Source organism: Elephas maximus, chromosome 4 (genome assembly GCF_024166365.1).
Source record: "Elephas maximus indicus isolate mEleMax1 chromosome 4, mEleMax1 primary haplotype, whole genome shotgun sequence".
Classification (NCBI taxonomy): domain Eukaryota; kingdom Metazoa; phylum Chordata; class Mammalia; order Proboscidea; family Elephantidae; genus Elephas; species Elephas maximus.
Genome location: NC_064822.1, coordinates 39837987 through 39862960, shown reverse-complemented (window position 1 = coordinate 39862960; position 24974 = coordinate 39837987). Strand labels below are relative to the sequence as shown.

Below are 24974 nucleotides of genomic sequence, written 5' to 3'. Positions count from 1 at the left end.
TCCAGATCATGCTTAGTACAGTGCAGGACTCATATCTGGTGTCAAGACATAGAATCGTCTGGTACCCATACCGTTGTCACCTTTTATGCATGTTTTTGAAATGTGGTTGTCCTCAGAATTATAATGGCTTATCTTTGAATTCTAAGCAAAATGCCAGGCATCCTAGAAGCAAACTTCCTTTTACAGACAGTTCTGAGAAACATGACTCAACTGCCCCGGAAGTGTTTAAGAGGCACCAACAATTAGAATCATTGATGCTTTTTAAGACATAAAACCCCCTCTGCTTCTCTGCATTTCTCCAACTGGCAAAGGAGATTTTAACTACCACACTTCTTACACTCACACATAGGATCCTCCAGGCTTTTGTAGGAGAGCTGGGGTACCAGGGGAAGGAGGCTCTGCTTTCAACACACTACAAATTAATCACAAATGGCATTTACTGCAAAATGCTTTAGAGAGCAAAAATAGTCCATAAACTTACGTTTATGTTAAAATAATAATAGATAATATTTATTAGCACTTACTCTGTGCTGAATATTATTTCAAGCTTTTAATATATATTAACTAATTTAAATATTCCTAATAACCATATAATGAAGGTAGGATTATTATTCCCATTTTAGAGTTCTGGAAACTGAGGTTTACACAAATTAAGTAATTTAACATTTTGAAAAGCATCAACTACTCAAGAATTTATCTTGCTTCCTTTATTTAAAAAAAAAAAGAATCATTAAATTCAAGGATATTACAAATTTCTTTGATAGAGAATAATAAAAACATTATTTCAAGGTAGCCCAAACTCCTGTTTGTCAACAGAATCACTATTTTTTTCATCACATTTCTTAACAGAGCTTTTAGTAAAATAAATGAACTAAAATGGTGGTTTCTCATTTATCCTTTGTGAGAAGTGTGAAAATGCATTAACAAAGCAAGCATCACACAGAAAGCAAAAAGAAAATTAAGTGTCTTGAAGAATGAGCCACTCATTATATTTCAGAGTCCCTGGGTGGTCCAAACAATTAACTCACTCAGCTGCTGACCAAAAGACCTGGAGCTCTACTTCTGAAAAAATCAGCCGTTGAAAACCCTAAGGAACACAGTTATACTCTGACCTATGATGGGTCGCCATCAATCGGAGTTGACTCAACAGCAAGTGGTTTTGATTTAATTATATCTCGGCCTAAAGAAAGAATTGAATGTTCTCTATCTGTCAATTTCTCTATACCTAACTGAGGTACTTCACTAGAAACAGTGCAACTATTAACAACCAGTCTTGAAAACGCTATGGAAGAGTTCTACTCTACCCAAATGGGGTCACCGTAAGTCAGAATCAACTCAACAACTAACAACAACGTTCATCTAAGTGTTTAATATGTGACAGGCTTTATTTTGTCTCTTTACATACTCATTTAACCTTCCCCAAAGGAAGGAGGTACTCTGATTTTCCCCATTCTACAGATGAGTAAAGTGAGGCATATAGAAGTTACAGAACTTGCCCAAGGTCACCCGACTAGTAAGTGGTAGAGCCCATGTTTAAACCCAGGCTGGGCTCTTCCTGGGAAAATAATTGAGTCTTTACTCTTAGCCACTATGCTATACTGAACGGGTATAAAGACTACTGAGAAAGGTTGTACATTCTACTATGTAGCCTGAGTGCCTTAAGATATTCTTTTGTGTGTGAGCACTACAGAAATAAATAAACCTTTGTTTATTATTAGCATCCCACAGTAGTTACCAGGTAGAGCTGACTTAAGCAGTTTTAATTCTAGCGAATCCTCCAAGAACAACAGAAAAAAGAAGTGTCTGGAACTATTTCCAATGAGACCCTGGAGAGGACTATAGTTTATTTTTAAACCAAGGCTTTTGGAAACTGAGGAAAGTATTCCTGGGACCTAGGTATAATCTGTTATGTCATCATGTGATCAGCAGTGATGTGTGCTGCAAACTCAAGCTAACATTCCTCCCAGGTAGAAATCTGATTATACTTCACTTAACAGAGAGGATGTGATGTTTTTTACAAGGGTAGTAGAGAATTGCCTTTAGACAGATTATAAGGAAATGGAGAGGAATCAAAGTCCTATCAAGAAATGTATGAATGGAGAATGAAGAAAACTAAAGATACAGGGGAAAGATTAGTCCAAAGACTGACGGACCACATATACCACGGCCTCCACCATATTGAGTCCAGTAGAACTAGATGGTGCCCAGCTACCACCACTGACTGCTCTGACAAGGATCACAACAGAGGGTCCTAGACAGAGCTGGAGAAAAACATAGGACAAAATTCTTACTCAAACAGAAAGACCAGACTTGCTGGCCTGAGAGAGACTGGAGAAACCTTGACAGTATGGCCCCCTAGACACCCTTTCAGCTCAGTAGTGAAGTCACTCCTGAGGTTCACCCTTCAACCAAAGATTGGACAGGCTCATAAAACAAAACAAGACTAAAGGGGCACAGCAGCCCAGGGGCAAGGACTAGAAGGCAGGAGGGAACTGAAAAGCTGGTAATAGGGAACCCAGGGTTGAGAAGTGAGTGTTGACATGTCATGGGGTTGTTAACCAATGTCATAAAACAATATGTGTACTAACTGTTCTGTAAACCTTCATCTAAAGTACAACTAAAATAAATAAATAATTGTAACAGAGCAACTGCTGTATAAGAGGGAATACCTATTTTCCACAGTCCAAATGTCAATGAAAAAAATGACAAAAATGGTCCAGGAAAACTAGAAGAAAATCAAATGGCCAATTGATATGTGGAGAAACAGAAAGATCAATATTATTGAAAAGCTGCAATGGACCTTAGAAATAATTAAACCAAGCAACCTTAGTTCACTTCATGAGTGAGCACATTGATACCCAGAGAAGTTGTGTCGCTTATTAAAGGTCACTTAGCCTGCTAACAGCAAAACTAGGACTCAAACCTAAGTTTCCTCACTCTGACCTCCATTCATGTGCCACTGTACCACAGCCTCTCTTACGGTTGAAGAGATCCTGTAAACACCAAATGGGAAGAGAGGGGGCCTAAGTGGATGGTGGAGATGGGAGCTGGAGACCAAGCAAAGAGGATCTCAATTGTCCAGAGAAAAGGGTGGGGAATGGGACAGAAGAAAATGAAAGAAGAAAGGAGGAGGAAAAAAAAGCTCAGGACTGGGGTAGAAGGTAGCAAACCTGAGTGTGTTGGTATCAAAGGCAGATGGTTTAGTACAAAGGACCACACCCTACATCAATTTTTAAAAGTTTGCTGTAGGTAAGCATTCTAAAAATTGACAGCAATCACTCTAGCCATGTGTCTCTGTTTTTTGGTTTAGAAATATGTACCTATGATCATAAAAACCAAAAAGCAGTTGCCATCAAGTTGATTCCGACTCATGGTGACCCCATGTGTTTCAGAATAGAAATGCACTCCATAGGGTTTTCATATTTGTGACCTTTTGGAAGCAGATCACGAGGTCTTTCTTCTGAGGGACCTATAGGTGGGTTAGAACCACCAGCCTTTCCGTTGGTAGCCAACAGCTTAACCGTTTGTGCCACTCATAGCCAACTGGAATGATGTGTTGAATTGTCAACAGCATGCATGTGTTTTGTATTGAGAAATAATTATTTTTATATACAGCATCGTCCGCATGTGTGCTGAATAAAATATGCTGATTCCACTAAAATTAAATGGACAGAAGGCCACCTCATTAAAAAGAAAAAAGAGACACAGAGAGAGAGAGGTGTATGAATGGAGTCAGGTAAATTGGAAGAAGAAGAGAACAAACTCTGAACTGTCAGAGCTGCAAAAAGACCCAAGGCTCTACCTGGGGCAGGAAGCCAGATCTCATGAGGAAGGAGTAGCCATTCATCTAAGAGGTGGAGATGGTTATGAGGGTGAGAGACAATGTCCTGAAAAGTTGGAGGAAAAATTTGAATGGCCAATTCAGACTTACGTTCTCACCAGAAAGAGTGTGGGGGAATAACAAGTATTTCTTGAGCACTCAATATTTGCCGGGCAGGCTAATTATCTCATTTAACAACTTTATGAATAGGTACAATTATTGTCCCCATTTGACTCATGAGGAAACTGAGGGCGGCAAGAGGTTAAATTCCTTGTCCAAGAACACACTAGTGAGGAGGAGCCATGCTTTGAACCCAGGCCAGCTCCAGACTCCACACTCTGGTTAGACAGATCTGAGCCTGAACCTAGACTCCACCACTTCCTAGCAGTGTAATTTTGAGGAAAGTGTTGTTACTTATTTGAGTTCCAGCTCTCTTGTCAGTTAAATGAGCATACCCATTTACAGGACTATTATTATGTGATAACAAAAAGTGTCTATAATAGTGCCTAGCACATAGTAGGCTATGACAACACATCATCATGATAGAAGTGGGCTATGGACAGTGATTTCAAGCGCTGGACTGAAGACTTGTTCTGGGCACATTCTACTGTAATCACCAAGGGTTTTGACTGACTAAGTCTGTGGTGAGGTCTAAGAATATTATTCTACTAGGATTCCCAGGTGATTCTGGAGTGCAGCCAGATTTAGTAGCCAGTTATCGGGACTTTACCCTTGACCATCAACTGCTTCCTCAGTAGAGAAAGCAGTATTTTCACAAAGGAACTATATAAACACTAGTGTGTCAGGAAAGACAGATGGAGTAAGAATGGGGAGGTAATTCCAACCACCTGGGAATCAACTGGAGACCTGGTGGCGTAATGTTTAAGAGCTTGGCTGCTAACCAAAAAGGCTGGCAGTTCGAATCCACAAGCTGCTCCTTGGAAACCCTATGGGGCAGTTCTGCTGTGTCCTGTAGGGTTACTATGAGTCAGAATCGACTCGACGGCAATGAGTTTTTGGGAAATCAATTAGGTGTCATGTACTGAAAGAAGCATAGCATTTGATGAATACTTTGTATGTTTTCATCTCTAAGAAAATAGTGAGGAGAAGTTCTACTCCAGGCTAAGTCTGGGCAGCAAAGAAGTGGTTGTTGATGTGAGAATGACGAAAACAATAGGAGAGAGTGATCCATTTGCCTTAGAGCCTGTGATAACTGAAACCCTAGTTGTGGGCCTAAATTTGGGGGAGTCAGACTCTAGAAATTCAAAAGGAGGTATAAGCCCATGGACAAAAAAGAAAGGAAGGAAAGAAGGAAGAAAGAAAAAAAGAAAAGAAAAACAATGGAAAAAAAAGAAAGAAAATTCAATAAAATGAAAAATTCTAAAATACTAAATTCTGGCCACAAAGTCTGGATTAAACTTTGAGGCAAAAATGGGAAAATTTTGAAGAAATCAATCTAAGAAACCCATGGGGTTACACAGGAGCTTTTTGACCTTTTTATGTGCACACATACACAGGAGCTAAACTTTGGCAAACAGCACTGTTAGTGAAAATGTCGGTATTTTTAAGATAAGATTGTTGTTAGTCGTCATCCGGTCAGTTCTGACTCATGCAGAAAGCTAAGATTAGGGGAAAAGAAAGATCAAAACGTGGGTCAAACCAATGCTTGGAGAAGATAATATGGCATGACAAAGTGGTGGCAGACGCATGCCTAATTTGATTTTGAAACTGGAAGAGACATTATTAAGAGGACATTAAAGTCCAGTGCGGAAGACAGCAGACTCCTTTAAATGAATTTTGCCAGGCCTTTTTTTTAAGGGAACTACTCCTGCAGTGCTGAATGGTACTGTCATTACAGAACTAATTTTGTAACCTTGGCGAATTCATAGGTGTTTAAGAAACGTTTTAGCACACCAGCTGTACACAGGTGCCTGCTCAAGAGTTTGCCTCTGCCCACAGTCATGATCTGTGAACGACCCTGGCTGCAGGGCTTGACCTCATTGCTCCTGACCAAAGCTGATTGTCCCTGCCCTGAGGGATGCCCATCCATAGATGGGCTAGAAATCCAAGACATTGCTGCTGAGTTCAAAAAGATGAGACGCCTCTTCTGGGAATTTGTCACTGTCATGGATTGAATTACATCCCTACAAAAACGTGTGTATTAATTTAGTTAGGCCATGATCCCCAGTATTCTGTGGCTGCCCTCCATTTTGTGATTGTAATATTATGTTAAAGAGGATTAGGGTGGGATTGTAACACCTTTTACCAGGTCACATCCCTGATCCAATATAAAGGGAGTTTCCCTGGGGTGTGTCCGGCACCACCTTTTATCTCTCAAGAGATAAAAGGAAAGGAAGTAAGCAGAGAGTTGGGGACCTCATACCACCAAGAAAGCAGTGCCAGCAGCAGAGTGCATCCTTTAGACCTGGGGTCCCTGCGCTGAGAAGCTCCTAGCCTGGGAGAAGACTGATGAGAAGGCTGACAGGGAGAGAAAGCCCTCTCCTGGAGCTGACACCCTGAATTTGGACTTTTAGCCTACTTTACTGTAAGAAAATTAACTTCTTTTTGTTAAAGCCATCCACTTGTGGTATTTCTGTTATAGCAGCTCCAGATGACTAAGACAGTCACCAAGGCTAATTCTAGTTGATTGTAAGCTAAAATTGTGAGGTTGCAGAACTCAGAGGAAGCCCTTTGAAGAGAAAGATCTGAACAGAGTGCGTATATGTAGGGAAAGCAGCAAAGATTTAAAAGAGTGGGGAGTCAGCCTCATCGTCTTAGTTCCTGACCCTCTCCTATCTTTTCAGTTTATCTTGTGTTTCATGGAGTTTCTTTCTCTGCACAGAGTAATAGTCCTTTCACAAACACTAATCCTTCCTAAGTGTCTTAGTTTGACTGTGTTTTAGTATCTAAAACCAAGAGTGCAAACCAGAAAAACGAAAAACAGGAGGATGGCCAGAGGTCTGAAGAGAAAATGTTTCAATTCCAAAATGTGGAAAAGATTTATTCTGGAAACTCAAAGAATAAAAAGATTGACAGTAATTGCTTTTATTTTTTTTTTTAATTCTAAATCAAATGCTAAAAAAAACCAAAAACATAGGCATATGGTAAAGAAAGAAGTGATGCCATAGATTGTTATGGATTGAATTGTGTCCCCCAAAAAGTTACATCAAAGTCCTAACCCTGGTAACTGTAAATATGACCCTGTTTGGAAATAAGGGTTTTCTTTTGTTATGTTAATGAGGCCCTACTGAAGTAGGTGGGTCCTAAATCTACCCAGTAATCCCTTCTGAATGGAGTCTTATGAAAAAAGCAGATACACACAGACACAGTCACAGGGGGAAGGGATCACGTGAGGAACAAGCCACGGAATGCCAAGGAACACCAGAGGCTACTGACAAGGAAGGACCCTCCCCTAGAGCCAATGCCCTTATTTGGATTTCTAGACTTCAAAGTGGCAAGACAATAAATTTGTGTTTTTTAAAGCCACCTGCTTGTGGTATTTTTTTGTTATGGCAGCACTAGGAAACTAAGACATGATTATAACAAATGACTACTAATTTGAAGATCAAAGACCACAGCCTTCAGTGTGGATTGCACCTCAACATAAAGAAAACAAAAATCCTCACAACTGGACCAACGAGCAACATCATGATAAACACAGAAAAGATTGAAGTTGTCAAGGATTTCATTTTACTTGGATCCACAATCAACAGCCATGGAAGCAGCAGTCAAGAAATCAAAAGGCGCGTTGCATTGGGTAAATCTGCTGCAAAGGACCTCTTTAAGGTGTTCAAGAGCAAAGATGTCACCTTGAAGACTAAGGTGCGCCTGACCCAAGCCACGGTATTTTCAATCGCATCATATGCATGTGAAAGCTGGACACTGAATAAGGAAGACTGAAGAAAAATTGATGCCTTTGAATTGTGGTGTTGGCGAAGAACATTGAATATACCATGGACTGCCAAAAGAACAAACAAATCTGTTTTGGAAGAAGTACAACCAGAATGCTCCTTAGAAGCAAGGATGGCGAGACTGCGTCTTACGTACTTTGGACATGTTATCAGGAGGGATCAGTCCCTGGAGAAGGAAACCGTGTTTGGCAGAGTACAGAGTCAGTGGAAAAGAGGAAGAGCCTCAATGAGGTGGATTACACAATGGCTGCAACAATGAGCTCAAGCATTACAACGATTGTAAGGATGGCTCGGGACCGGGCAGTGTTTCGTTCTGTCGTGCATAGGGTCACTATGAGTTGGAACCAACTCGACAGCACCTAACAACAACAACAATTACTTATCTATGAAGAAGTCATGCTAAAACAACATTAATTTCTCTTTGTGATAGTGTCACTACAGCAGTAGATCAGAGGGCTCCATGGAACACTCCTTCATGATATCTCTAAGGGTGAGAGAAAACTGTAAATGAGTGTACATGGAAAGTGGTATTATTACCTAGTTATATGAATAGTGCTATCCCAAAAATGTTCATTAATATGTTCACTTTAACCAAAAAGAACCTGTCATTTTAGAGTATTTGAAATAGGTGCCATCCTGCTTGACATTTTTATCAATTATTTTTGAACACTTAGTAGGCCAATGATTCTTTTTGCAAATGATATAATGCTCTTGGTCTCAGCCCACCTGGACCAAAGGAGAATGAAGAACACCAAGGTCACAAGATAATTATGAGCCCAAGAGACAGAAAGGGCCACATGAACTAGAGACTTACATCATCCTGAGACCAGAAGAACTAGACGGTGCCCGGCCACAACCGATGACTGCCCTGACAGGGAGCATAACAGAGAACCCCTGAGGGAGCAGGAGAAAAGTGGGATGCAGACCCCAAATTCTCATAAAAAGACCAGACTTAATAGTCTGACTGAGACTAGAAGAATCCCCGCGGTTGTGGTCCCCAAATCTTCTGTTGGCCCAGGAGGGGAACCATTTCTGAAGACAATTCATCAGCCATGTAATGGACTGGACAATGGGTTGGAGAGAGATGCTGATGAGGAGTGAGCTACTTGTATCAGGTGGACTCTTGAGACTGTGTTGGCATCCCCTGTCTAGAGGGGGAGATGGGAGGGTAGAGAGGGTTAGAAACTGGCAAAATGGTCATGAAAGGAAAGACTGGAAGGAGGGAGCGGGCTGACTCATTAGGGGGAGAGTAAATGGGAGTATGTAGTAAGGTGTATATAAGTTTATATGTGAGAGACTGACTTGATTTGTAAACTTTCATTTAAAGCACAATAAAAATTATTTAAAAAAAAATCCAGTTATAGTTAACTGGATTAATAAATGCATTTCAGCTCTTTTAAAAAAAATGATATAATGCTCTGCCAACCAGCAAATCAGGATTTAGAGAAATCATGTGATGGATCTCTTAGGCGAAACTGTCAAATATAACTTGCTAGAAATCGTATCTCTATTTAGATTGTTTTTTAATTTATATAGTAAAACCTGTGAAAGCCAGAACCTGTGTAAGGCAGAAACCTTACAGTCAGAGAAGGAAAACTCAAATATTTTTCACAAAAAGGAGCAATAGAAAAGTGTTAAGACTGCACGCTGTCAATGGCAGAAAACTTTCAAGACCCAGAAAAACAAGGCAGTACGGTTGTGTTTCAGCTCTTACAGGTTTCACTGTATAAGATATGGCTATGAAGTCATAGGAACCTTGGTGGTGAAGTGGTTAAGAGCTCTGCTGTTAACCAAAAGGTCAGCAGTTCAACCATCAGCTGCTTCTTGGAAACCCTATGAGGGAGTTCTACCCTGTCCCATAGGGTCACTGTGGGTTAGAATGGACTCAGGGGCAACAGGTTTGGTTTTTGGTTTATGAAGTCATAGAAATTCATGTAAAAGAGATTATAACCTTTCACATAGGCCATAATTATAACTTGGCTAACAATAAACCACATGTAATCTAATCCTACAATGACAGAAACATATGAACCAGATAATAAAGTCCCAGCGTACTTGGCACTAGCCAGGTTAGCTGAAGTGTTGGGTCCAATTCTGGAGACCACATTTTAAATGCAATTGACATACAAGAGAACATGCAGAGGAGGGTGTCACATGAAAGTTTGCCACATGCAGACCAGCCGGGAAAATGAAGGATAAAGAACTGGAGAAAAGAGGACATGGCTTACATGGTTTGCCCAGAGAACAAGGATAGTGAATGCATGTAGGTTTTAGTCTCCATTCACTCATCCTTCATGCCCCTTCCCACTGCAATCTGGCTACCCTTCCCACCACTCCAAAAACACCGCTCTCCCCAGAGTCAAAATGATCTCCAAGGGACACTTCTCAACTCTTACCCTTCTTGACATCTGAGGAGCAGCTCACCATGTGGATTGGTGCCACTCTCTATTATACTCCTTTTTCTAGGCTGCCATGACCTAACACCCTCCTAGTTTTCTATGTCACCTCAGGATCTCTCACTCAGCCTCCTTTCTGAGCTTCTTTTCTTCTGCCCATCCTTTCAATGCTACTGTTCCCCAGGGTTCTGTCCACTTCTCACCACACCCATATTCCCTGGTGACCTAACACATTCTCTGGGCTCCCTGTACCATCTTTGAACTGATTTATGCCAAATCGATTGCTTCAGCTTCTATGTTCAACTACCTGTTAGAAACCTCCTCTTCTATGTGGAGACTTAAAAATAAAAATAAAGTTAAATCAAGTTTTGAAGTATGGAAGAATCTTTAAGATTGATTTCTCCTTACTGTATGGGTAATACTGCTTTATTCCTGTAAGCAAATGACTCTTTTTTTTCACTGAGTATTTTATTTCCAAATTTGATGCCTTTTGTTTGCCCATAGGAAAAAATAATACGGGATAGATTTACTTCCCAATGGGACCTTTACCAACTCATACCTCTCAGCATGGTTGGACACAATGTCTGACTAGCACCTAATCAAGTCCTATTGTACTTTCATTTTCATTAATTCAAAATAACTAAGGCCTGGCTGCAAGAACAGTCATTTAATTGGGACTTGGCTAAGTCACTTAAAAAAAAAAAAAAAAAAAACTTCAACTAGAAGTTATTACAATCATGGAAACTAGATTGTGTTTGCTGCTTTACTCTCCTCAAATGGTTATTTGGGTTTCTAAAATTTCCATCATAGACCAGCCACTGTAGCTATTGCTTTGGTCTTGCCCCTTGGCTTACAGAGATGGGGAAAAAAATCTCCTCCCTTCTGGCAACTGTGCTGTTCTTTGGAAGGCTTTACTGAACTTCTGGTTCTCGTTCTGTATTTTCACAGCTTTGTCCATCAATGTTGCACAAGAGAAATGATATGCCCATAACATGACAGACACGTCATCTATGGAGGGCTCCTAATATTCCGTCCTGTAGTTGTTGAAACAAGTTTTTGTTTTGTTTCATTCTTTTTTACAATTTTCAAAGACCTCCAGAAATTACCCGACGGCCCTTTCTGGTTATCATTCCATTCTCAAGTGAATCCAAAGAATTGGAATTTAGTCACTGAATATGTTGTTTAATCTCATTTCCCGGCCCACTTTTTCTGCCAAGGCCTCCTTTAAAGTCCAGTTCAAAAGCTTTCTCCTCTCTGTAGCTTTCTTCATTGTACTTTATCAGATCACTAGTATAGTACCTAGCATATTGTTACACACGCAACGTTCTACAAGGTCAAGAGTCTAATTTTGGTTTGTGCTCAGAGTTGTGGAATTGAGGTGAATGCATAGGAATTATACAAAAAGATTAGTTTGGAATTCAGTTATTTCTCAATAATTACTTATCATTAGACTGATGCTAAAATGTAGCTATAATATTCAACTTAACTTGAACTTATTGAACTCTTGTAAGGTCCTAACTGTATTACAAGTGCCTGGCTATATAATTAAAAAGAAAAGTAGGAGATAATTCACAGCTCCCAAAGGCCCACAGTCCAGCAGGGCATGTGGACACAGTCACAACTGGCCACAGCATAACATGATAAACTGCTGTTTCGTGCTGTGAACAAGCGGCTGTGAAAACAACTTTTCCAATTTTGCTAAAAAATGAACAACATCTCACCATGTGAAGAAACGAATGAATACCCCAGGTATATGGAATAAGACAAGCATGAAAGAACCTTGAGAAGACCATTTGAACTCCAGATCAAGGAAAGTGAACTTTAAAACCATTGCCAAAGACCTGATCTATGAGAAATAATAAAGGAACTATTTCAGACTAAAAGGTAGCCTAAGTCCAGAGTAGCAAATGAAGAACATTGGAAATGGTTAATATGGGGGTAAATATAAAATACTCTATACACTATATATTTTTTCTCTTAATTTCTTTTAAAACATAAGATCAAGTAAAAACAGTTTTAAAGAACTGACTAGTTAATGCTTATAAATTTGTTTTATGTTGTGCCTTATTTTCTTTGAATACTAATAAATTTAAATTCCTAATGGACATATTTATGCCTATTCCCAAGAAAGGTGATCCAACCAAAAGTGGAAATTAGTGAACAATATCATTAATATCACACACAAGCAAAATTTTGCTGAAGATCATTCAGAAACGGCTGCAGCAGTATACCGACAGGGAACTGCCAGAAATTCAGGCCGTTTTCAGAAGAAGACGTGGAACCAGGGATATCATTGCTGATGTCAGATGGATCCTGGCTGAAAGCAGAAAATACCAGAAGGATGTTTGCCTGTATTCTATTGACTATGCAAAGGCATTCGACTGTGTAGATCATAACAAGCTATGGATAACACTGCAAAGAATGGGAATTCCAGAATACTGAATTGTGCTCATGAGGAACCTTTACATAGATCAAGAGGCAGTTGTTCGGACAGAACAAGGGGATACTGATTGGTTTAAAGTCAGGAAAGGTGTGTGTCAGGGTCGTATTCTTTCACCATACCTATTCAATCTGTGTGCTGAGCAAATAATATGAGAAGCTGGACTATATGAAGAAGAACGGGGCATCAGGATTGGAGGAAGACTTATTAACAACCTGCGTTATGCAGATGACACAACCTTGCTTGCTGAAAGTGAAGAGGACTTGAAGCACTTACTAATGAAGATCAAAGATCACAGCCGTCAGTATGGATTACACCTCAACATAAAGAAAACAAAAATCCTCACAACTGGACCAATGAGCAACATCATGATAAACACAGAAAAGATTGAAGTTGTCAAGGATTTCATTTTACTTGGATCCATAGTCAACACCCATGGAAGTAGCAGTCAAGAAATCAAAAGGCACATTGCACTGGGTAAATCTGCTGCAAAGGACCTCTTTAAGGTGTTGAAGAGCAAAGACGTCACCTTGAAGACTAAGGTGCACCTGACCCAAGCCATGGCATTTTCAGTCGCATCATATGCATGTGAAAGCTGGACACTGAATAAGGAAGACTGAAGAAAAATTGACGCCTTTGAATTGTGGTGTTGGCGAAGAACATTGAATATACCAAGGATTGCCAAAAGAACAAACAAATCTGTCTTGGAAGAAGTACAACCAGAATGCTCCTTGGAAGCAAGGATGGCGAGACTGCGTCTTACGTACTTTGGACATATTATCAGGAGGGATCAGTCCCTGGAGAAGGAAATCGTGCTTGGCAGAGTACAGGGTCAGCGGAAAAGAGGAAGAGCCTCAATGAGGTGGATTGACACAGTGGCTGCAACAATGAGCTCAAGCATGCAACAATTGGAAGGACGGCTCAGGACCAGGCAGTGTTTTTTTCTGTTGTGCATAGGGTCACTATGAGTCGGAACCAACTCGACGGCACCTAACAACAACAATGGACAAACACTATGTTTACTATTTCTATAATGTTAGACTTTTCTAAATATAAAGCAATATTTTTTAACAACAACAACAAAAAAAATCCCTCAAAAACAAGGGATCATTCTTATATTCAGGACTTCACAAAGCCTCTTTTCCTTGTTTTGAAAAACAAAGTGCTATTTGGAAAAGATATGTTACCCTCAAACAACTTCAGCCAATGCTATTTCCTTTACCAGTTCTTGACAGAGTTGGTGAAAAGCAGGCCAGGAAATTTTCACAAGGATAAAGAATTTCTTGGGAGTATGGCCTCAAAACTGCAAGTGCTGAAATTTTGAAGCCATTATAAACAAGATTTCTAAAAATCACTGATCACCTTTAAAAACAAATGTAGTAGGTCATTATGTTGTGGGTAAGTGGGGTAGGTGGAAAAGTATTTCAATGTTATAAGAGAAGGTACTTGTCATTTCAGAAGATACTTCTAGTGAAGACATCATACATGGATTCACAAAGCTGAATGAGTGCCTAACTTTTCAATCTATAGCTCTAAAAATTACAACCCAAGTTGCAAAAAAAAAAAAAAAACTTTAAGAAAATATCTTATTGTGAAAGTAGCAGATTACCTCACATTTTGGGTTGCCTTAAAAAAAAATTTTTTTTTTTTATTGAAACAATTTTTATCACATCATATTGCATATGGAGAGTTGAGTAACTGTTACTGGTTGCCATTATTATAACAAATAGAAACTTCCGTTTTACAAAAAGAAAAATGAACAAATTAAAAAAAATGAAGCTGGAATCAAAATCACAATCCCTAACTCAGGCAAATTAGGTACTGAATGAAATTCAAAACACCTAAACATTTTCTGAGCTCTTATTTATAGAGAACAAACATAAAAAAAAAAAAAAAAAAAGAATAAATATAGAGGTTATCTTTCTATTTTTGTTTAAATTAAATAATATGAGGCCAATCACTCTGGAAATTATATTGAAACCTAAAACAGGTCATTCTTTGTGTATGTAATTTAACAGATCAAATATCTTTAATATTAAGATGGTGCAGTGAAAAAGGCATGAAACATATGTGTTCATTTACCACGGGTGGTTGGTGTAATACAGATGTGTGGGACAGGGTTAGGGCTTCAATCCTAAAAAACATAATGACTTCTAGCTTGGATTGCCTACCTCAGTCTGAAAACACAGCGATTTATTTAGCTTCAGAATACATACCTCTAAATAGTCTGTGGAGCAGTTTATGTGATCTTCTAATTCAAATGCTGAAAACGTGTAGTTCACAGTGTTGCCTTTTGTGGCTTGGATGGTCCAGTTGCAACGCTGATTGGCATAATAAGGATTTGGATAATCTATACTCTCCAAGATGCCGTAAGTTTGGTTGACAATTATCACATTTTCACATACTGAAAAAAAAAAAAAACCGTAATTGTTAAGAACGATTAGATTCTTAATTTTATACGTATATCAAAAAATTTTTTTTATCATAATTGCTCCAAGATACATGTCGATTTTCCCTTTTAAAAAGGAAAAACCTAGATTTAAAAATGTATATATATACATATATGTGTGTGTGTGTGTGTATATATATACATACAAATATACATATACACATATATATACATATAGTAAAAGCTGTGAAAGCCAGAACCTGTGTAATGCGGAAACTGTCAGAGAAGGAAAACAGATATTCTCCACTAGAAAGGGCAACAGAAAAATGGTAAGACTGCGCCCTGTCAAAGATGGAAAACTTGAGAGACCCGGGAAAACAAGGTAGTCCCATTGAGTTCCAGCTCTCATAGGTTTCATTGTATATATAGTACGATATCTTTTGCAGTGAAAGGGCTTCCAGTTAGGACAAATGTGAAATAATAAGTAAACTAATAAACTTTAAAGTGTCATGAAAATTGAATAGCCATGTTAACATAGACATCAAATTCCTGTGAATTGGTCTGGAACAGAATAATTTAGCACTACTCACAGTTTAATTTGATTTGTTTGTTCACAGAAGTGTATTAAACATTCTGTGCTTCTGTTTTCTAAGCTTAACATTTGGAAGGGACAGAAATCCTGACCTTTAAATTCAACAGTTTAAAAACGCAAAGTACTATGTGAATGCTAAAAATGAATAACAACATTGTTTAGTTGAACATTCGAAAGTCAGCATGAAATTCACAATAAAGGCTCCGTTATCCCTCTCGTCAGCCAACAGGAAGTACCAAAGGAATAGAGGGAGCATAAAGGACTTAAAGAAGAAGTGAAAATCTTAAATTCTGAAAAAGCCTTCAATCCAATAGCAGAATTTTCTTGAGCTGAGTTTTCAACAAAACCACACTAAGACAAACGAACTAACTGAGACCAAACCCAGTAAATGCTAAATTGAGCCAAGCTGAATGATGTGAGCAAAGCATATCTATGCCTCTGCTCCAGTCTTCTTCACATTGTCATTGTCATGTTCAATGAGAGAAAACGGAAATGTAACATTATACTGAAAGAGTTGTCTCTGAACACCATGGTTCATAGACACATTTCTACTACATCGCTACTTTCTCACAGGTGACTGACATGCCATTAATAAACTTTGTTTGGAAAACTATACATTTGTGGCTCCTCAAAATCTTTCTTTACCAGAACAGGAGAGATGCTCAAACCATTTCTCTTAGAAACTCTTTAGGTCATGGTTTAATCCACAAAGGATTTGTAAAGAATAATTTTGTTGTTTTAGATGCCCGTGAGACGTTATAGCTGTTGGGCAGGCATGTATCACGTGCATCAATGACAAGGAGTACATTTGAGGGGGAAAAAATAGACTCCAGGAGACCGTATGGCCTGCTCTCAGTACTCAGAAATAACATTATCGGCAAATCTCCTATTTCAAGTGACAAAGTTTACAGAAAATCTCACTGGTTAGCTATGATTTTACTTTTAAGAACCTATGTGCACTAATTTACTCCTTTAGTGTTCTGAAATTTTGAGAGAGAAAAAAATATCACTAGACCAAAAAGAAAAGGAAGGGACCTTGAATAAGCAATCTGATTATAACCAAGAAACAAATTAGCACAGCAATAACAAAATTAGGGAAACCAACCAGAAGAACTGCTAAAAAAAAAAAAACTAAATATTACCATTGAGTTGATACGGACTCATAGCGACCCTACAGGACAGAGCAGAATGGCACCCTAGGGTTTCCAAGGCTGTAATCTCTATAGAAGCCAACTGCCACATCTTTCTCCCAAGGAACAGCTGGTGGGTTCAAACTACCCACCTTTCGATTAGCAGCCCAGCACTTTAATCACTGCACCACCAGAGCTCACAGAACTTTGGAAAACTTGTCATGCACTAATGATGGATTTCTGAAGAACAAAGCTGTATATTATTAAAACCCAGTATTCAAAACAATCTAGAATTCAGACTAAACCTCACAAGTAAATGAATGGGAATCTTAAAATTCACACACAGTAAAGAATAAATACATGTACTCCTTTAATTAAACCAAAGAAATATTGTGTATTCAGAATATGATTTTGTGACTTTCAATTCCATTTTTAGGGGATCAAATCAAAATTATGAATAAATTTTAAATTTAATGGTAGAAGGAATAGTACTTTCAAAAATACAAGTGTTTATTAAACAACATAAATTCAAAGAAGCCTTATTTTCTTGAATTTCTAGTGTAAAACTAACCAGAAAGTATTTAATTCTAGATTTAAAAGTGAGCTTGAGAGACCATCTAATTCAACCTCCTCATTTTAAACAAAAAAATAAAGGAGAAAAATAACTTCAAGTTGGAGTGGGGATAAATCCCAGATCGCTCGGCTTTTTGTTCAATGCTCCTTTAATTCCACCCTGTTGCCTCATGGGGAAAGCAACTTTAAAAATGGCATCTCTACAATGACCCTGGTGGCATAATGGTTAAGTGCTACGGCTGCTAACCAAAAGGTCAGCAGTTTGAATCCACCAGGCGCTCCTTGGAAACTCTATGGGGCAGTTTTACTCTGTCCTATAGGGTTGCTATGAGTCGGAATCCACTCGACGGCAGTGGGTTTTGGTTCTACAATGACCAGATTCTTCCACAGTGATTCTCCATGTGTAATTCACAAGACCATAATTTCTCTTAATAAAATTAAGGTACTTTTTAGGGGATAAAAAATCAGTGTGGGAGAATGCTGTGTGCAGTGGAATAAAGTCTATTCAGAGAAGATGTAGTACAATATTTGACACAAATGAAAAACTGTTAGTCGTTAACCTGTTATATTAACCTTTAGCTGAATGGCAACTATCTCAGCATATTAAATATTCTTCTATGTTTCTATAGCTTACAAATGCTTAAGTTACATGAGATTAAACTAAATGCATGAGATTTTCTCTCTCAAACGGAGTTAAAATTTTCACATAAATAAGAAGCTAAGATTAATTTCAATTGCTTAAACCAGTGAGTTATACTTAGTTTGTTTTATCAATAGTTTGAGGGTACTAAAGGCACCCAGCAGCCAATACTTACTCTGTCTATAGCTGGCCAGGAAGCCACCTCCTTGTTGTCCTTCATCTGTCCTCAGTTTTAAAGACATGCTGTCTCCACTAGAACGAATGAGAGGTGGTTTTTGATCCCCACAAAGCTGCGTTAGTAGATGAGAGCTGGTACTTGGGCCATCATATACCTTTAATAAAAAAACATTTTAAATGCCAGACAATGTGGCTACAGACATTATCTTAAGGACTCTGTAATCCATATGATAAAACAAACACCAGTTGCCATTAAGTCGCCTCTGACTCATGGTGAGCCTATGTGTGTCAGAGTAGAACTGTGCTCCACAGGGTTTTCAACGGCTAACTTTTCAGAAGTAGATAACCAAGGCTTTCTTCTGAGGCATTTCTGGGTCGATTCCAGCCACCAGCCTTTAGGTAAGCAGCTGGCCACTTTAACTCTGCATCATCCACAGACTACAAATTCACAAGAAGTGGAACAGAAATGCAAAAAACAACAGAAGAAGAGCCCGAGTAAATTTTTTAAAGTAGATTTAAATGTTTATGAACTCAGGCTATTTAGTCATGGGTATGCACAGTATAAGGAGCCCTGGTGGTGCAGTGGTTAAGAGCTCGGTTGTTAACCAAAAAGTTGGCAGTTCAAATCCACCAGCTGCTCCTTGGAAACTCAACGGGGCAGTTCTACTCTGTCCTACAGGGTTGTTATGAGTTAGAATTGACTTCACAGCATAAGTGTGTGAACCCAAGCTAATAAATATTTTGAGGCCATAATTAAATATCAAGTTTCCTTTTTGCTTTTTCATCCTATAGTTCATAATTTATGATACATGAATACATTTTTGTTTCGTATTTTTTTAATGGACAATGGAGAATTGTTAGTTCTATAAAAAGTCACAGTTTGATGACTTCAAGTACCTTCTTTAGTTTACCAAAATAGTCCTCCTAATGGTTATTTTGCAAGGCATAGATAGAAATTACATAAATAATAATTATGATAAATCTAAAATCCCTTTGGGGAGATGTCCCAATAGGCCATATTCAATATATTTTAAATATGTAGTGTGCCGAATGATTCAGTAACACTCGCTTCCTTAGAAGACTGTCATTTTCTTCAATTTCTCTTGACTGTTCATTTTGTTTAAATTTTTTTAATGTAGATGATTTGTTTAAATGCTCCCCTTTCCTGAATCTCAAAAAATAAAAATAAACACATCGAGTGAGATAGGAGTGGCCAGTAATACAATGGAAACATGGTACATACAGCCAGGTAATCTAAAGTGCAATTTGGATGTTGCTCCAAGTGGAAGTTTTCGAATTCCAGTTCAAACGGGCTGCCATGACTGGATTTCAACCACCAGTAGCATTCAGAGCTGTGGTAGTATGGCATCGGGTAGTTGGGAGACGTGAAGACACCACTGGGAGTTGTGAGATTGCCACCACAACCTATACAGGAAAGAGATGAAATGACATGTATCTTTTTCTTCCTGGTAAAACTGAATCTTCTTGCCTATATCAAACTGGTGGTACTGTGACTTTCCTGTAAACCAAGATACACAACAAAACTGCATTACAAAAGAGTAGCTAACCTCTACACCCAACTCACAGCAATATACCTTCCTTTTTCTAAGCAAGATGTTCAGCTTGATGAAACACACCAGGGAACTAGAGTTTTTCCCTTACATGTTTGGAAATATTTACAATGTTGAAGTTTATAACAAACAATGATGGCAAAACCAACTGGAAAAAAAATATGGAAAAGTAAAGGACAGAGCATGACAACCTGAGAACAAGAAACCAAATCAGATTCTCTAAAAATAGACAGCTTTTTGCTAATTACCTGTTGCTGACCCATCCCAGTAAGCTGAGAATCCAGACCTTGAGTCAAATAGGTCACTCTTAAACCTTATCCATAGTTTGTTACTGTGAGAGATGATTCTTGGAGGCGGATTTGAGCCACAGTATATTCCAAGGGATGGTGAATTTTCATAGCCTCCATCTCTGTGATAAAATATATATGATAATTTACTAAGTTACTGATAATATACTGTACAAACAGTTAACATAATTTGAATTTTAGGATCATAAATAGATAAATTTGTATCAATTAAATGTTTTAAAAAATACTCTAAGAAACACAATTTCAAGTTTTCAATTTTTTACTTAAATAATATTTGAAAACTTGATAAAGAATAACCATAATTTAATGTTGGCATGACATTTTACTGACCAATTGCAAATTAAGAAAATATGCTTGGTCTTCACCCTCTCAAATAAAAACCTCTAGCAAATGTGTCAAAGAAAACAGAATAAAGAAACCACAGTTATTAACAGTATACAGAAATGTTGCTTAATTATAAAGAAAACCATCAAATGTTTTCCTATTTGGATTTTTTCAAAATTTAATATATCATATTTGACATACTTAGCAAAAGTTTGTAAATTCTTTCCTCAAGAACTTTTGGAGTCTTAAACCTAGTTTATAATCCATAGCTTTTTTCAAATTAAAAAAAAAAAAAAATTTATTTGACGCTAAAGTGCAATGATTAAAAAAAAAAATGATTACTTGCCATAAAATAAGAAAACTACGCTAGTTTAGTATGATATGGAGTAATTGTGATACACAATTTTAGTACCTTCCTTTACACAATAGGATAAAATTTATTTTAAAATATTATAAGATCCCAGATTTTTTGGTTGTTGTATTGGCAAATGTTTTGGTGAGTATATTTTCACCATAGTTTAAAAAAAAAAAAAAATCCAGACTTTTGAAACACCAAATGAAACAGATTGCACAGTTACATGCCAAAATAAGAAAAATAATTGGCCTAATTTAACTGGGTGCAATGATTTGGGAAGTTATCAACATATTAAGTTAACTTACTTTTACTGCAAACATAACTTTTTAAACACCTTCTTTCAAAATGCCAAAAAAAGGAAAGAAAAAATATCTGCACTGACATTTACAAGCCTAGACTTTTATTATCTGAACACAAAAAAACTGGGGGAAAGCTTTAAGGTAAGATTGCCATCCTGTCATGATTTTTGTGATATAACTAAACTAAATGGACAGAGAACAAACAACCTAAAATTTGAGTTGATTTTACATAAAGAAGTTATGTATTCAACAATACTAAGCATCTAATTTGAGAATAGTAGTACCTCTGTTTACTCAGCCCAAATAAAATCTGCAGTTTACTTTCAATTATTTCCAGTGAAAAAATTGCTTCAAAACAAACACTGGATTTTATCTCTTGCAAGAAAGTACACAGCAGGGAGTTTTACAGAGTTTAATTTCTCTATTTTTTCCTTCATCTTTCCAGGTGATAATGAAAAAAAATTATGATAAAATAAATAAAGGTGGTTACCTGATTTCCACCAAATCTACACATTGACCAATGGCTTCCTCCAAGGAGAAGTTTGTGAAATGCAATGCAATCTGTTTGCTGGTTCCCACCGTGATCCTATAAATGCATTCCCAGTTGTTAGGATAATTACTGGGGAAGTTTGGAGAAGTGAATGTTCCGGATTCCATCGTATAGTCCTGCAAACATGCTGTAAAATCAGATGGACATCATCGCAACAGAGAAAATAGAAAGTATTATGCTACATTCATAATGTATTCAATAATATATACTTTATTAATTTGTACAAATAAACTTGATTTTCAGTAAGCCATTCTGGAATGAAGTTATCAAGGATTTCGTTTCACTTGCATCCGCAGTCAATGCCCATGGAAGCAGCAGTCAAGAAATCAAAGGACACATTGCACTGGGCAAGTCTGCTGCAAAACACCTCTTTAAAGTGTTAAAAAGCAAAGATATCACTTTAAGGACTGAAGTGTGCCTGACCTAAGCAATGGTATTTTCAGTCATTTCAAATGCATGCAAAAGGTGGACAATGAATAAAGAAGACTGAAAAAGAATTGATGCCTTTGAATTATGGTGTTGGCGAAGAAAGTATTATGGGTTATAATATCTCTGTATAGCCTTTTTTTTTTTTTTTATAGCCTTTAGAGTAATGGTCATTAATGAAATATTTGAGTCACTCTTTTTCAACCAGGAGGCAATCAAGGCTTCACTTTATTTAACTCCAGTGATATTTAACTTTACATTACTTAACTCCAGTGATATTTAACTCCAAAGATGAACAGCATATACTTTTTTAAAGTCCGCCAAGATATTTCCACATGGTTCAGTCAATCAAGGTGAAGGCAGAGTGGGAGGGGAAAGGAGAAGGGCAGAAAGAAGGAGGGAAGGGGGAGGGAGAGAAAAAATAAAGCGTATATTAAGTACTTCAGACCCACAACAATTATTACTAAGGTAAAAATCGATGGAGCAAATGGGCATTAAACAAAAGCTATGCCCCAGTCTCTCTGAGCTGACACACTTGACAGACTCATTCACCCACATTCAGACAGCTTTAGCCAGTAAATCAAACATGTAAACTATCTGCTCATGTCACCTGTTCTTAAAGAGATAATGTTCACTGCTTACCAATTTCAATCCCAGAGGTGAAATACGGGTGTATTGCATATTTCTCGAATATAGCTAGCAATTAGTCTGCAAGAGATTTCATTAAATCAGGTTCTCACATAAAGGGACCTAATTTAATGAAATTTTTGAGAGGTAACGATGAGTACTTCTCCTGTTCCTTGTCCATATGTAAATTGCTTATTCTGGCGCAATTCGTGGGAATTTGTTAATTCCTACTGAAATTTTGATTTGCACATCATGCTTCTTTTCCCTTGTTGGTACAATGATAAACTGCAGTCCCTGATGTGTTCACATTATCTTCACATTTTTCACTTTGTCTGAAATGCTTTACCTAACAACCTCCCCTTCCCCACTCACATCCTTTAACAGACTCTTAGCTGCCATTTAAACATCGCAAATATCCCTTCCTCTGTGAAACGTTCCCAAACAAACAGAATTAATTTTTCTGTGCTCAACAATACTTTATGCCATAATGCATAATTTCTCAACAAAGTTGAAGCTCTCATATATTAAATAGGCAAGTTTACAGGCTGGTATTTAGAAAATGGCTAAAATATTAAAGACTATGTTGATTAATATGTTTTAAGTCATACCATGTTCAGAGTTCTGTGTAAGGTGGGGTTTTGTTCTCTTTCTAAGGATAGTTTATAATTGTAATAACTGCCCCTTATGTTAGTGAACTACACATATACAAACAGAAACCGTAAATTGTGAACACTGGAAAGCACCATTGTGACATAAAATCAACATCTTAGTAATACATAAAAACAAATGTAAATTAGGTTAAAAATTTTACTACTGTGAAACTCAGCTTCCAATTCTAAGTTAAGCATTGGAGATTTGTGTTAGTAGGTAACTGTTAAGAGCTTTGAAAACACTGTACATTTCTTTTCTGTATAAGCCAAAATTACTCTTTCTTTGTAACTTATTACCTGGCTTAGCAATTGCTTTTGATTTGATATATTGATAACGTGGTATATTTAAGCAGTTTGGAACTATTCGTTTCCCCATGCTATTCTTTAAATCATCTACTAGATGAAACATGCAATAAAACTATGTGCTAATAAATAAGTAAATAAAACTTCGTGCCAACTGCAGTTTGAGCCCCAAATACATTTTCTTGTAATTGTTTTTATGTGAGTATATTTCCCCTATTAGGAGTCATGGTGGTGTAGTGGTTAAAATGCTTAGCTGCTAATAGGAAGGTTGGTGTTTCAAACTCACCAGCCACTCTGCAGGAGAAAGATGTGGCAGTCTGCTTCTGTAAAAATTTACAGCCTTAGAAACCCTACGTGGAAGTTCTACTCTGTCCTACAAGGTGGCTATGAGTTGGATGGAATGGACTCAAAGGCAATGGATTTTTTAGCCTAATACCTAGCCCAGATTAGGTTCTAATAAATTTTTTTTTTAAATAACATCACAAATTGTATTGAAAATTGAGGCGGTAGGTGGACCATATATCCTCCCATTTTCTGCCCACTCAGCTTTTCCCTTTCAGGCTACTCTCCCCCCAACATCTTCACTCCTCTACTTTTTCTTACCTCATTCTCCCCCCCTCTTTTCCCCACTCTGTCTCCTGGTAGGCTGGGATTCTTTAATATTTTATACTGTTTATTTAAATGTAAACTATTGGGCCTTCTACTACCAGTAATAACTAAGTCGACTCTCCTCTTTTCATAACAACTATATAAAACTTCACCAAATATATAAGACTTTGGACAACAGGAAGGGCAAGATTGTGACCCTTGACAGAAAGGAAACTCATGAGGTGAGGCCTATGATTTTCTTGGTCTAGGCAGAAAATTCTGACCACAGCCGAAAGCTAAAGCCCTAGCAGTGCATGGAATACTTGCTGAGCTGAGGAAGCACAAATCAGAGTTTATGGTTGCCAAAGCAGCTGGAATCCGCAGGGAAATGCTCTAGAGAGGAGCTGTGTGTAGACATAAAAACCAAAGTCTATGTAGGCTCCCCTTGAGTGTTTGGCTTACCCTGGTTTGGGCATGCAGGGGGTGAGACTTCACCAGGCATACCAGAAAGCACTTGCTCCTAGATGGAGATATCAGAGGTCATAGCAAGACTGGGAGACTTTGGAGTTCTGTCTCAACCAGAATGGGGATACTTCATTGATACCTGAAGCATCCGCCTGAAATACCAGAAAGGCCACACCTTAGAAGTGAGAACCACGGCCAAGAGCAAGCCTTCTCTAAACCTTCCCTGTCAAAGCATATGTCCAAATCTTAGTAAGACCTGCAGGAGTGACAAAACTTGGAAGTTGATACCCACCAAGAAAGTGGGGCTTAGGAAACAGCTAGGGGTTTTCACAAATATGCCTTAACCAAAAAAAAAAAAAAAAAACAACTATACAAGTACGAATTAACCAGCCAAATATTGAGTTTCTAACAAGCTCTAAGAGAAGATAAGAGAATCCAGT

The 24974-nt window shown here is 37.8% G+C and overlaps 1 protein-coding gene across 1 annotated transcript in view; it reads right to left on the bottom strand.

Moving 5' to 3' along the window:
- CUBN (cubilin) overlaps window positions 1-24974 on the bottom strand; it is a 341241-nt gene that overhangs the window by 215716 nt on the left and 100551 nt on the right. Inside the window, exons 23-27 of the mRNA XM_049881914.1 lie at window positions 21416-21602; window positions 19888-20048; window positions 19312-19493; window positions 18067-18223; window positions 14784-14971 (exon numbers count right to left, since the gene is read on the bottom strand). Coding sequence (XP_049737871.1) covers window positions 14784-14971; window positions 18067-18223; window positions 19312-19493; window positions 19888-20048; window positions 21416-21602 — 875 coding nt within the window. The remainder of the gene's footprint in view (window positions 1-14783; window positions 14972-18066; window positions 18224-19311; window positions 19494-19887; window positions 20049-21415; window positions 21603-24974) is intronic.